At 40.8% G+C, this 15,959-nt stretch overlaps 1 protein-coding gene across 2 annotated transcripts in view; it reads left to right on the top strand.

Moving 5' to 3' along the window:
- LOC134573493 (zinc finger protein 585A-like) overlaps window positions 1–15,959 on the top strand; it is a 95,227-nt gene that overhangs the window by 60,203 nt on the left and 19,065 nt on the right. For both annotated transcript variants that reach the window (XM_063433264.1, XM_063433272.1), the window contains exons 6-8: window positions 5,527–5,966; window positions 13,275–13,308; window positions 13,728–14,188. In XM_063433264.1, coding sequence (XP_063289334.1) covers window positions 5,527–5,966; window positions 13,275–13,308; window positions 13,728–14,188 — 935 coding nt within the window. The remainder of the gene's footprint in view (window positions 1–5,526; window positions 5,967–13,274; window positions 13,309–13,727; window positions 14,189–15,959) is intronic.

Here is a 15,959-nt window from a genome sequence, read left to right as displayed (position 1 = left end):
GTGAGATTATAAAATGGCATCAGTCAGTAATCAATAACAAGTTCTGTAATTCCAATGGCGACACACTGTGTGAGATTATAAAATGGCATCAGTCAGTAATCAATAACAAGTTAAATAATTCCAATGGTGACACACTGTGTGAGATTATAAAATGGCATCAGTCGGTAATCAATAACAAGTTCAGTAATTCCAATGGCGACACACTGTGTGAGATTTTAAAATGGCATTAGTCGGTTATCAATAACAAGTTCAGTAATTCCAATGGCGACACACTGTGTGAGATTATAAAATGGCATCAGTCAGTAATCAATAACAAGTTCAGTAATTCCAATGGCGACACACTGTGTGAGATTATAAAATGGCATCAGTCGGTAATCAATAACAAGTTCAATAATTCCAATGGTGACACACTGTGTGAGATTATAAAATGGCATCAGTCGGTAATCAATAACAAGTTCAGTAATTCCAATGGCGACACACTGTGTGAGATTTTAAAATGGCATTAGTCGGTTATCAATAACAAGTTCAGTAATTCCAATGGCGACACACTGTGTGAGATTATAAAATGGCATCAGTCAGTAATCAATAACAAGTTCAGTAATTCCAATGGCGACACACTGTGTGAGATTATAAAATGGCATCAGTCAGTAATCAATAACAAGTTAAATAATTCCAATGGTGACACACTGTGTGAGATTATAAAATGGCATTAGTCGGTTATCAATAACAAGTTCAGTAATTCCAATGGCGACACACTGTGTGAGATTATAAAATGGCATCAGTCAGTAATCAATAACAAGTTAAATATTTCCAATGGTGACACACTGTGTGAGATTATAAAATGGCATTAGTCGGTTATCAATAACAAGTTCAGTAATTCCAATGGCGACACACTGTGTGAGATTATAAAATGGCATCAGTCAGTAATCAATAACAAGTTCTGTAATTCCAATGGCGACACACTGTGTGAGATTATAAAATGGCATCAGTCGGTAATCAATAACAAGTTCAATAATTCCAATGGCGACACACTGTGTGAGATTATAAAATGGCATCAGTCGGTAATCAATAACAAGTTCAGTAATTCCAATGGCGACACACTGTGTGAGATTATAAAATGGCATCAGTCAGTAATCAATAACAAGTTCAATAATTCCAATGGCGACACACTGTGTGAGATTATAAAATGGCATCAGTCAGTAATCAATAACAAGTTCAATAATTCCAATGGCGACACACTGTGTGAGATTATAAAATGGCATCAGTCAGTAATCAATAACAAGTTCAGTAATTCCCATGGCGACACACTGTGTGAGATTATAAAATGGCATCAGTCAGTAATCAATAACAAGTTCAGTAATTCCAATGGCGACACACTGTGTGAGATTATAAAATGGCATCAGTCGGTAATCAATAACAAGTTCTGTAATTCCAATGGCGACACACTGTGTGAGATTATAAAATGGCATCAGTCGGTAGTCAAAAACAAGTTCAATAATTCCAATGGCGACACACTGTGTGAGATTATAAAATGGCATCAGTCTGTAATCAATAACAAGTTCAATAATTCCAATGGCGACACACTGTGTGAGATTATAAAATGGCATCAGTCGGTTATCAATAACAAGTTCAGTAATTCCAATGGCGACACACTGTGTGAGATTATAAAATGGCATCAGTCAGTAATCAATAACAAGTTCTGTAATTCCAATGGCGACACATGGTGTGAGATAATAAAATGGCATCAGTCGGTAATCAATAACAAGTTCATTAATTCCAATGGCGACACACTGTGTGAGATTATAAAATGGCATCAGTCAGTAATCAATAACAAGTTCAGTAATTCCAATGGCGACACACTGTGTGAGATTATAAAATGGCATCAGTCAGTAATCAATAACAAGTTCTGTAATTCCAATGGCGACACACTGTGTGAGATTATAAAATGGCATCAGTCGGTAATCAATAACAAGTTAAATAATTCCAATGGTGATACACTGTGTGAGATTATAAAATGGCATTAGTCGGTAATCAATAACAAGTTCTGTAATTCCAATGGCGACACACTGTGTGAGATTATAAAATGGCATCAGTCAGTAATCAATAACAAGTTCAATAATTCCAATGGCGACACACTGTGTGAGATTATAAAATGGCATCAGTCGGTAATCAATAACAAGTTCTGTAATTCCAATGGTGACACACTGTGTGAGATTATAAAATGGTATCAGTCGGTAATCAATAACAAGTTCAGTAATTCCAATGGTGACACACTGTGTGAGATTATAAAATGGCATCAGTCGGTAATCAATAACAAGTTCAGTAATTCCAATGGCGACACACTGTGCGAGATTATAAAATGGCATCAGTCAGTAATCAATAACAAGTTCAATAATTCCAATGGCGACACACTGTGTGAGATTATAAAATGGCATCTGTCGGTAATCAATAACAAGTTCAGTAATTCCAATGGCGGCACACTGTGTGAGATTATAAAATGGCATCAGTCAGTAATCAATAACAAGTTCAGTAATTCCAATGGCGACACACTGTGTGAGATTATAAAATGGCATCAGTCAGTAATCAATAACAAGTTCAGTAATTCCAATGGCGACACACTGTGTGAGATTATAAAATGGCATCAGTCAGTAATCAATAACAAGTTCAGTAATTCCAATGGCGACACACTGTGTGAGATTATAAAATGGCATCAGTCGGTTATCAATAACAAGTTCAATAATTCCAATGGCGACACACTGTGTGAGATTATAAAATGGTATCAGTCGGTAATCAATAACAAGTTCAGTAATTCCAATGGTGACACACTGTGTGAGATTATAAAATGGCATCAGTCAGTAATCAATAACAAGTTCAGTAATTCCAATGGCGACACACTGTGTGAGATTATAAAATGGCATCAGTCGGTAATCAATAACAAGTTCAGTAATTCCAATGGCGACACACTGTGTGAGATTATAAAATGGCATCAGTCAGTAATCAATAACAAGTTCAATAATTCCAATGGCGACACACTGTGTGAGATTATAAAATGGCATCTGTCGGTAATCAATAACAAGTTCAGCAATTCCAATGGCGGCACACTGTGTGAGATTATAAAATGGCATCAGTCAGTAATCAATAACAAGTTCAGTAATTCCAATGGCGACACACTGTGTGAGATTATAAAATGGCATCAATCGGTTATCAATAACAAGTTCAATAATTCCAATGGCGACACACTGTGTGAGATTATAAAATGGCATCAGTCGGTTATCAATAACAAGTTCTGTAATTCCAATGTCGACACACGGTGTGAGATAATAAAATGGCATCAGTCGGTAATCAATAACCAGTTCAGTAATTCCAATGGCGACACACTGTGTGAGATTATAAAATGGCATCAGTCGGTAATCAATAACAAGTTCAGTAATTCCAATGGCGACAAAATGTGTGAGATTATAAAATGGCATCAGTCAGTAATCAATAACAAGTTCAGTAATTCCAATGGCGACACACTGTGTGAGATTATAAAATGGCATCAGTCGGTAATCAATAACAAGTTCAGTAATTCCAATGGCGACACACTGTGTGAGATTATAAAATGGCATCAGTCAGTAATCAATAACAAGTTCTGTAATTCCAATGGCGACACACTGTGTGAGATTATAAAATGGCATCAGTCGGTAATCAATAACAAGTTCAGTAATTCCAATGGCGACACACTGTGTGAGATTATAAAATGGCATCAGTCGGTAATCAATAACAAGTTCAATAATTCCAATGGCGACACACTGTGTGAGATTATAAAATGGCATCAGTCAGTAATCAATAACAAGTTCAATAATTCCAATGGCGACACACTGTGTGAGATTATAAAATGGCATCAGTCGGTAATCAATAACAAGTTCAATAATTCCAATGGCGACACACTGTGTGGGATTATAAAATGGCATCAATCGGTTATCAATAACAAGTTCAGTAATTCCAATGTCGACACACGGTGTGAGATAATAAAATGGCATCAGTCGGTAATCAATAACCAGTTCAGTAATTCCAATGGCGACACACTGTGTGAGATTATAAAATGGCATCAGTCGCTAATCAATAACCAGTTCAGTAATTCCAATGGCGACACACTGTGTGAGATTATAAAATGGCATCAGTCGGTAATCAATAACAAGTTCAGTAATTCCAATGGCGACACACTGTGTGGGATTATAAAATGGCATCAGTCGGTAATCAATAGCCAGTTCAGTAATTCCAATGGCGACACAATGTGTGAGATTATAAAATGGCATCAGTCAGTAATCAATAACAAGTTCAGTAATTCCAATGGCGACACACTGTGTGAGATTATAAAATGGCATCAGTCAGTAATCAATAACAAGTTCAGTAATTCCAATGGCGACACACTGTGTGAGATTATAAAATGGCATCAGTCGGTTATCAATAACAAGTTCAGTAATTCCAATGGCGACACACTGTGTGAGATTATAAAATGGCATCAGTCAGTAATCAATAACAAGTTCAGTAATTCCAATGGCGACACACTGTGTGAGATTATAAAATGGCATCAGTCGGTAATCAATAACAAGTTCAGTAATTCCAATGGCGACACACTGTGTGAGATTATAAAATGGCATCAGTCGGTAATCAATAACAAGTTCAGTAATTACAATGGCGACACACTGTGTGGGATTATCCACTTCATGTAGTTAGCCTGACCTGGAATTTGCACGAGAAGCTATCATAGGGGAAGGGTCAGGTAGCCAGAAGGATGTTCTCCTCTTCTTGCACTAGTTGTGATAAACATAAAGGGACACTCCAAATAAAAGAAAATAAATAAAAATCACTGTTTAGTAGATATATCTCACAATAAAAATGTGCATGCATTTATTCATTGGGGGTAAATCTAAAAAACGAATTGTTAAAGCTGCAGATGATCTCTTGTCTGTAGCCTTTGCAAACCCTCCCCTTCCAACCCCACCCAGACTTTCTGTGACTGTCCAATCACAGACTTCCCAATGCAGCTCAATGAGAAGTCTTTGCAAGGCAGGTGCTCTGTGTAATTGCTGCTTCTTGAGTTTATCTTCACTGACCTAACCAAACCAGGAAGTAACAGGACCGGTTGCATGATTGACAGCTGGGTGGGTGGGGGAAAGAGGGGGTTGTAACAAGGCTCATTCATAATAAAAGTGTCAGTCTGGAGTGTCTCACTGCTGTGTGCCGTGTCTGCTGAGAGCAGAGATTTGTGAATACGCTGAGCACATTCTAATTACAGCAGGGCTAAAAAGCCTACCTTTCAGCAAGGATAAGCTAGTGGTGGCAGCTACCCTCATTGAACATGAAGCTGTACTTTGCGTGATAGCTGCCAGACTGATGCATTTCCCAAGGAGTCACCTCTGACGCCATGCTCTTTTCATTAATGGGAGATGTCGAGAGGCATTGAACTCTCAGGGGCTTGAGATCACCATGTATCTGTTACTGGCCATGTATGTTATGTTAATCTTCTTTCCTTTCGCATAGGAGGAGCAGATTCGAAAACGCAGGGTAAAATTCCACAGAACAAAAGTCGCGCCTTAGGAAAACGTCCGCGTACAGTTAGTCGTCTTCGCAATCCCAAAGGTGATAAAGCCCATGCTTGTGCCGAGTGTGGTAAAATCTTTTACAACAAGCGGACACTGAAGGCCCATCTAAAGGGGCACCTCGGCGAGAGGTCCTACATCTGCAACGTCTGCGGGAAATGTTTCCGAAGACACACTGCTCTGCTGATCCACGAACGGATTCACACCGGCGAGCGGCCGTACAAGTGCATGCAGTGTGGTAAGAGCTTCGTCCAGCAGCAACATCTCACCACCCACAAGAGGACGCACACCGGTGAAAAACCATTTCCCTGCAGTATCTGTGGCAACAGCTACCGCTGGAGATCTGAGCTGGCCAAGCACCAAAAGGTTCATGAAGAAGAGGTAATTCAGTATTGAGTTAATTACATAGACATGTTTCCTTAGAATTACAGATTGATAGTTTTGATTTGAAATGATTACAGAGTAATATCATTACCTAGACATGGTTACAGAGTGATATTGTTACCTAGACATGGTTACAGAGTGATATTGCTACCTAGACATGGTTACAGAGTAATATCGTTAACTAGACATCGTTATAGAGGAATACAGTTAGCGATATAGTTACAGGGTAATACAGTTAGCGGTATAGTTACAGGGTAATACAGTTAGCGGTATAGTTACAGGGTAATACAGTTAGAGGTATAGTTACAGGGTAATACAGTTAGCGATATAGTTACAGGGTAATACAGTTAGCGATATAGTTACAGGGTAATACAGTTAGCGGTATAGTTACAGGGTAATACAGTTAGCGATATAGTTACAGGGTAATACAGTTAGAGATATAGTTACAGGGTAATACAGTTAGCGATATAGTTACAGGGTAATACAGTTAGCGGTATAGTTACAGGGTAATACAGTTAGCGATATAGTTACAGGGTAATACAGTTAGCGATATAGTTACAGGGTAATACAGTTAGAGATATAGTTACAGGGTAATACAGTTAGCGATATAGTTACAGGGTAATACAGTTAGCGATATAGTTACAGGGTAATACAGTTAGCGATATAGTTACAGGGTAATACAGTTAGCGATATAGTTACAGGGTAATACAGTTAGCGGTATAGTTACAGGGTAATACAGTTAGAGATATAGTTACAGGGTAATACAGTTAGCGGTATAGTTACAGGGTAATACAGTTAGCGATATAGTTACAGGGTAATACAGTTAGCGATATAGTTACAGGGTAATACAGTTAGAGATATAGTTACAGGGTAATACAGTTAGCGATATAGTTACAGGGTAATACAGTTAGCGATATAGTTACAGGGTAATACAGTTAGCGATATAGTTACAGGGTAATACAGTTAGCGATATAGTTACAGGGTAATACAGTTAGCGATATAGTTACAGGGTAATACAGTTAGAGATATAGTTACAGGGTAATACAGTTAGCAATATAGTTACAGGGTAATACAGTTAGCAATATAGTTACAGAGTAATACAGTTAGAGATATAGTTACAGGGTAATACAGTTAGCGATATAGTTACAGGGTAATACAGTTAGAGATATAGTTACAGGGTAATACAGTTAGCGATATAGTTACAGGGTAATACAGTTAGCGGTATAGTTACAGGGTAATACAGTTAGCGATATAGTTACAGGGTAATACAGTTAGCGGTATAGTTACAGAGTAATACAGTTAGCGGTATAGTTACAGGGTAATACAGTTAGAGATATAGTTACAGGGTAATACAGTTAGCGATATAGTTACAGGGTAATACAGTTAGCGGTATAGTTACAGAGTAATACAGTTAGAGATATAGTTACAGGGTAATACAGTTAGAGATATAGTTACAGGGTAATACAGTTAGAGATATAGTTACAGTTAGCGATATAGTTACAGGGTAATACAGTTAGAGATATAGTTACAGGGTAATACAGTTAGCGGTATAGTTACAGGGTAATACAGTTAGCGATATAGTTACAGGGTAATACAGTTAGCGATATAGTTACAGGGTAATACAGTTAGAGATATAGTTACAGGGTAATACAGTTAGCGATATAGTTACAGGGTAATACAGTTAGCGATATAGTTACAGGGTAATACAGTTAGCGATATAGTTACAGGGTAATACAGTTAGCGATATAGTTACAGGGTAATACAGTTAGCGATATAGTTACAGGGTAATACAGTTAGAGATATAGTTACAGGGTAATACAGTTAGCGATATAGTTACAGGGTAATACAGTTAGCAATATAGTTACAGAGTAATACAGTTAGAGATATAGTTACAGGGTAATACAGTTAGCGATATAGTTACAGGGTAATACAGTTAGAGATATAGTTACAGGGTAATACAGTTAGCGATATAGTTACAGGGTAATACAGTTAGCGGTATAGTTACAGGGTAATACAGTTAGCGATATAGTTACAGGGTAATACAGTTAGCGGTATAGTTACAGAGTAATACAGTTAGCGGTATAGTTACAGGGTAATACAGTTAGAGATATAGTTACAGGGTAACACAGTTAGCGATATAGTTACAGGGTAATACAGTTAGCGGTATAGTTACAGAGTAATACAGTTAGAGATATAGTTACAGGGTAATACAGTTAGAGATATAGTTACAGGGTAATACAGTTAGAGATATAGTTACAGTTAGCGATATAGTTACAGGGTAATACAGTTAGAGATATAGTTACAGGGTAATACAGTTAGCGGTATAGTTACAGGGTAATACAGTTAGCGATATAGTTACAGGGTAATACAGTTAGAGATATAGTTACAGGGTAATACAGTTAGAGATATAGTTACAGGGTAATACAGTTAGCGATATAGTTACAGGGTAATACAGTTAGCTATATAGTTACAGGGTAATACAGTTAGCAATATAGTTACAGTTAGCGATATAGTTACAGGGTAATACAGTTAGAGATATAGTTACAGGGTAATACAGTTAGCGGTATAGTTACAGAGTAATACAGTTAGAGATATAGTTACAGGGTAATACAGTTAGCGATATAGTTACAGGGTAATACAGTTAGCAATATAGTTACAGGGTAATACAGTTAGCAATATAGTTACAGGGTAATACAGTTAGAGATATAGTTACATGGTAATACAGTTAGCGATATAGTTACAGGGTAATACAGTTAGCAATATAGTTACAGGGTAATACAGTTAGCGATATAGTTACAGGGTAATACAGTTAGAGATATAGTTACAGGGTAATACAGTTAGCGATATAGTTACAGGGTAATACAGTTAGCTATATAGTTACAGGGTAATACAGTTAGCAATATAGTTACAGTTAGCGATATAGTTACAGGGTAATACAGTTAGAGATATAGTTACAGGGTAATACAGTTAGCGGTATAGTTACAGGGTAATACAGTTAGCAATATAGTTACAGGGTAATACAGTTAGAGATATAGTTACAGGGTAATACAGTTAGCGATATAGTTACAGGGTAATACAGTTAGCTATATAGTTACAGGGTAATACAGTTAGCAATATAGTTACAGTTAGCGATATAGTTACAGGGTAATACAGTTAGAGATATAGTTACAGGGTAATACAGTTAGCGGTATAGTTACAGGGTAATACAGTTAGCAATATAGTTACAGGGTAATACAGTTAGCGATATAGTTACAGGGTAATACAGTTAGCGATATAGTTACAGGGTAATACAGTTAGTGATATAGTTACAGGGTAATACAGTTAGCGATATAGTTACAGGGTAATACAGTTAGCGATATAGTTACAGGGTAATACAGTTAGCTATATAGTTACAGGGTAATACAGTTAGCGATATAGTTACAGGGTAATAAAGTTAGAGATATAGTTACAGGGTAATACAGTTAGCGGTATAGTTACAGGGTAATACAGTTAGCGATATAGTTACAGTTAGCGATATAGTTACAGGGTAATACAGTTAGCGGTATAGTTACAGGGTAATACAGTTAGCGATATAGTTACAGGGTAATACAGTTAGCGATATAGTTACAGGGTAATACAGTTAGCGATATAGTTACAGGGTAATACAGTTAGCGATATAGTTACAGGGTAATAAAGTTAGAGATATAGTTACAGGGTAATACAGTTAGAGATATAGTTACAGGGTAATACAGTTAGCGATATAGTTACAGGGTAATACAGTTAGTGATATAGTTACAGGGTAATACAGTTAGCGATATAGTTACAGGGTAATACAGTTAGCGATATAGTTACAGGGTAATACAGTTAGCTATATAGTTACAGGGTAATACAGTTAGCGATATAGTTACAGGGTAATAAAGTTAGAGATATAGTTACAGGGTAATACAGTTAGCGGTATAGTTACAGGGTAATACAGTTAGCGATATAGTTACAGTTAGCGATATAGTTACAGGGTAATACAGTTAGCGGTATAGTTACAGGGTAATACAGTTAGCGATATAGTTACAGGGTAATACAGTTAGCGATATAGTTACAGGGTAATACAGTTAGCGATATAGTTACAGGGTAATACAGTTAGCGATATAGTTACAGGGTAATAAAGTTAGAGATATAGTTACAGGGTAATACAGTTAGAGATATAGTTACAGGGTAATACAGTTAGCGATATAGTATACCGAACAGCGGCCACCCAGGCATTAACAGTTACCCATTAAGCTGCGGTTTGTGAGAAGTGTGAACGCTTAACGAGGCGTACACTTCTCACTGGGGTGGTCTGATGGTTCGGTAGTTTCATTATTATGAGACTACCGAACCCACATACGAAATTACAAATTTTTTACATATTTACACAAAAAAATGAATGCAGTCTTATATGAATATTACAGGACAGCTTAATACAATCCGCTACACTGCTCCCCCTTGCCCACAAGCCGGCATACACAGTCTGATCTAACACGGATCGTCTTGGGGATGTCCGGGGTGCTCTCGACAACCCGTCAGCATTTCCATTTTGTTTGCCCGGGCGGTACTGAATGTTAAAGTCAAAAGGCTGCAGCGCCAAACTCCAGCGCAGCAGCCTGGCATTGTCCCCAGCCACCCGGTTCAGCCAGACTAACGGGTTGTGATCCGTGAGCAGGGAAAAAGCCTGTCAATATAAATACGGCTGCAACTTCTTTTGGGCCCACACCACAGCCAGGCATTCCCTCTCGATGGCGGCGTAGCTTACTTCCCTGGGCAACAGCTTGCGACTGATGTAAGCCACGGGATGTTCTCCGCCATCGGCCCCGACTTGGCTCAGTACTGCCCCCAATCCAAACATAGAAGCACCTGTGTGTACAAGAAAACGTTTAGTTGGATTGGGAGTGTAGCGGAGAGCTGATTTCCCACAGCTATTGTCCACTTAAGATCCCAGTGAGGCTCAGGAACAAGTCAGTAGTAAATCCCCAAGCAGAGTTTCCAGCAGGTAAAACGACACAGCAATATCCCAACAGCAATCCCAATAACTGGACGACACACAGTTTCAGGAGCAGAACTAACAATCTTTATTCCAGAGTTCCTTATAAAGCATGCTCCCATGCAAGGGAGGGATTCACATCAATTAGGACAGTAACCAATACTGTAAATGTTACCTCCCACACATCTCCTCCCCTCAGAGTGACTCATAATCCCCTTAACTAGTACTGTACATTTGCCACAAACCTGGATGTACCCCTAAATTAGTACATAGCATCAATATTAGGGTACCGCCAGGTAGCCCTGATCTGGGTGACTATTATATCCAAAATTCACCCAGATCGGACCAGGGGTTCGGTAGTTAGGTGGAGGGTGAAGTTTGACCGACCGCACACGAGGTGGTATCCGAAAAGGGTTCCATGCGTTTGGGCCCTGCGGTCGGTCTCCGTTCGGCAGTAAAAACAGACAGTTATATTAGCCATCCACACTTAACTTCACCTGGATATTGATTCCCTCGTTCGGTACCTTGTTTCTACAGAATGGGGATTCGTTAGGACTCTCCGTTTGGTAGTTACGGAGCTCTGGAGGTCTCAGCGGTGTTCGGTTGTTTGAGTGTCTGATTTGAGATCCAGACACTCGACGACCAAACACCGCTGAGCTTTTTATGCGTAAGATGGCCGCCGCCACGTGTACACATACCGTATGGCGGACACCCAGATACATCCATAACGAGTTTGTTAACCTGAGGTTAGAGAGAAGTGTGAACCTTAATAGCTGACACACTTCTCTCTGGGGTGGTCCACCGGTTTGGTAGTTTCCATATGCATAGTGTACGGATGGAAACTACAGAATAACATACGATTAGTACATAGAATATAGCAATGTGAAAATTAACATAGGCATAACATATTGAACACAGTCACCTAGGCATATTACAGGACAGGCTTACTGCATTCCGCTTCAGGGAGCTGCCAAGACAGGGGCATTAACAAGTGCATTTTTCAGATGTTGGAATGCCTGCTCACACTCCGGGGACCAGGTTACTTGGCAGGGACAAACTTCCTATAGTACCCCTCTGTCCCTAGAAAAGCTAACACCTGGGTCTTAGTCTTAGGGGTAGGCCACTGGGCTACAGCCTCTATTTTGGCTGGTTCTGGCTTTTGCTTGCCACAGCCCACTCGATGGCCCAGGTACTGTACCTCGGCCATCCCAATACTACATTTAGCCGGTTTCAACGTCAGACCGGCTTCCCTGATCCTGTCTAGAACCGCTCCTATATGGGCCAAGTGCTCCTGCCAGGTATTGCTGAATATAGCAATATCGTCGAGATATGCGCAGGTGTAGTCTTGGAACCCATCTAGGAGTCGGTCCACCATCCGCTGAAAGGTAGCCGGAGCGTTTTTCATCCCAAACGGCATGACTTTGAAGTGGTACAAGCCGAATGGGGTGACAAAGGCTGACTTAGGAATGGCGTCCGGAGCCAACGGAATCTGCCAATACCCCTTACACAGATCAATAGTAGTGAGTTATTGGCCTCTGGCCATCCGGTCTAGCAGTTCATCTATCCTAGGCATAGGGTATGCGTCGCATATAGTCTTTTCGTTAAATCTCCTGTAGTCCACGCAAAAACGGGTCGTACCGTCCCGCTTTCGTACGAGGACTACGGGAGAAGCCCAGGGACTATCACCCCCAGTTGGAGCATCTCATCGATCTCCTTGCGCATATTCTCCCGCACCGCTTCAGGGATGCGGTATGGGGTCTGGCGCATGGGAAGTTGCCCTGGGGTTTCCACCCGGAGGGTAGCCAGAGGAGTGTATCCAGGTACATTAGAGAAGGTCTCCTCAATGTTGTGGTCTTGCGCATATTCAAGAGAACAGTACTGACGCAGCTCACAGCAAATAGAGAGCCAGGAGCCAAGAAAGAACGAAAGAAGATAGCGGTGGACACTAGGGACAACAAGTAAAACATGTCTCCCATTCAGCTAAAGTCACAGCTTGTCTGTTTCACGGTTAACGGGAGACGCAGGAAGCTCTGCGCGTAATAGATGATCTTCAGTTCTATGTGACTACACTAAACAAACACTGCTGGCAGTGGCTCCAGTTATTGGGGAATCTACAGCCACACGCTGCGAGCATGGGTATTTCACCTATTTTATTCATATATTAATTGTCCCTTTGGACAATTCTGACCTAACCAACGTTGCAGTGAAAGAGTGGTCGAGGCGTCATGAATTCACACTGGTTAAAGCTGTTAGGAGGCATGTTTTTTGTGTTTCAGGGGAACGTTGACAAATCTAATTTTCTTGTTTTGTAGAATACGGCAAATGGCTCTGAAGATGGGCAGAAAGGTAAGGAGATTCTCCCTCGTTTTAAATATAATAAAGATTTTTGACAGATATAAGGGAACCCTCTTGCCACTAAAACAGCTTTATCTTAATGAAGCAGTTTTGGTGTATAGATCATGTCTCTGCAGTCTCTCTTTGTTTATACCTCCCTACATATGACTGGAATTGAAACTGCTAGTCTGAACTACATATCGCATAGATTTTAGCTGGCTTGGGCTTAATAGATAACAAGATATAGACCAGAAGGAGAGTTTCTGATTGGATCCTGGTCTGAAAGGGATGTGTTTGTGGCTTGCTTGTGCAGTTTACGGTAGTTTAATGGTAAGAGTTTTTATTTTTAATGGTTTTTATGTACAATGGTAGTCTCCCGCAGTCCTCCCTGTAGTATCCATGTAATATGTGAGAGCACGTTCCTGTTTTAGACAATACTGGGAGGAAGCGACGCTGCAAGCGTGGAGAGAAAGCACCTTTGGGAACCCTTGAGAGAGGCAAAGCTTTGGGAAAGCGAGCAAGGCTCCTGCTGCGACAGCGGGCACAAAAGACAGAGCGCACTCACTCCTGCCCAGAATGTGGTAAAAACTTTGTAAACAAGAGGACTCTTCGTACCCATCAGCGGGTCCACACAGATGAGCGATCCTATATCTGCAACGTATGTGGGAAAAGTTTCCGAAGACATACCTCCCTTCTCATCCATGAGCGTATTCACACCGGCGAACGCCCATATCAATGTGCGCAGTGTGGCAAGAGCTTTGTGCAGCGGCAGCACCTGACCACACATCTGAAGACGCATACGGGCGAGAAGCCTTTCCAGTGCTCTGTATGTGGGAAAGGTTATCGCTGGAGGTCAGAGCTTGTCAAACACCAGAAGGTGCACGAAGAGGAGGTAACTCATTCCAATTCTTCTAATTCCATGTCTGTCAGTGATTCCCTCAAAGAATGGCCAAGTCACTGCATGCAAACACAATCCATGACTGTCAGTGATTCCCTCACAGAATGGCCAAGTCACTGCATGCAAACACAATCCATGACTGTCAGTGATTCCCTCACAGAATGGCCAAGTCACTGCATGCAAACACAATCCATGACTGTCAGTGATTCCCTCACAGAATGGCCAAGTCACTGCATGCGAACACAATCCATGTCTGTCAGTGATTCCCTCACAGAATGGCCAAGTCACTGCATGGGAACACAATCCATGTCTGTCAGTGATTCCCTCACAGAATGGCCAAGTCACTGCATGCAAACATAATCCATGACTGTCAGTGATTCCCTCACAGAATGGCCAAGTCATTGCATGCGAACACAATCCATGACTGTCAGTGATTCCCTCACAGAATGGACAATGCATGCGAACACAATCCATGTCTGTCAGTGATTCCCTCACAGAATGGCCAAATCACTGCATGTGAACACAATCCATGTCTGTCAGTGATTCCCTCACAGAATGGCCAAGTCATTGCATGCCAACACAATCCATGACTGTCAGTGATTCCCTCACAGAATGGCCAAGTCACTACATGGGAACACAATCCATGACTGTCAGTGATTCCCTCACAGAATGGCCAAGTCATTGCATGCGAACACAATCCATGTCTGTCAGTGATTCCCTCACAGAATGGCCAAGTCACTACATGGGAACACAATCCATGTCTGTCAGTGATTCCCTCACAGAATGGCCCAGTCACTGCATGCGAACACAATCCATGTCTGTCAGTGATTCCCTCACAGAATGGCCAAGTCATTGCATGCCAACACAATCCATGACTGTCAGTGATTCCCTCACAGAATGGCCAAGTCATTGCATGCCAACACAATCCATGTCTGTCAGTGATTCCCTCACAGAATGGCCAAGTCACTGCATGCGAACACAATCCATGTCTGTCAGTGATTCCCTCACAGAATGGCCAAGTCATTGCATGCCAACACAATCCATGACTGTCAGTGATTCCCTCACACAATGGCCAAGTCACTGCATGCGAACACAATCCATGTCTGTCAGTGATTCCCTCACAGAATGGCCAAGTCATTGCATGCGAACACAATCCATGTCTGTCAGTGATTCCCTCACAGAATGGCCAAGTCACAGCATGCAAACACAATCCATGACTGTCAGTGATTCCCTCACACAATGGCCAAGTCACTGCATGCGAACACAATCCATGTCTGTCAGTGATTCCCTCACAGAATGGCCAAGTCACTGCATGCAAACAATCCATGTCTGTCAGTGATTCCCTCACAGAATGGCCAAGTCACAGCATGCAAACACAATCCATCTCTGTCAGTGATTCCCTCACACAATGGCCAAGTCATTGCATGCGAACACAATCCATGACTGTCAGTGATTCCCTCACAGAATGGACAATGCATGCCAACACTATCCATGTCTGTCAGTGATTCCCTCACAGAATGGCCAAGTCACTGCATGCGAACACAATCAATGACTGTCAGTGATGCTCTCACAGAATGGCCAAGTCACTACATGCGAACACAATCCATGACTGTCAGTGATTCCCTCACAGAATGGCCAAGTCACTGCATGCAAACATAATCCATGACTGTCAGTGATTCCCTCACAGAATGGCCAAGTCATTGCATGCGAACACAATCCATGTCTGTCAGTGATTCCCTCACAGAATGGCCAAGTCATTGCATGC

This window comes from Pelobates fuscus, chromosome 1, assembly GCF_036172605.1.
Source record: "Pelobates fuscus isolate aPelFus1 chromosome 1, aPelFus1.pri, whole genome shotgun sequence".
In the NCBI taxonomy this organism is placed as follows: Eukaryota; Metazoa; Chordata; class Amphibia; order Anura; family Pelobatidae; genus Pelobates; species Pelobates fuscus.
Note: the sequence above shows the minus strand (reverse complement) of the source record. Positions and strands in the feature narration are given on the sequence as shown.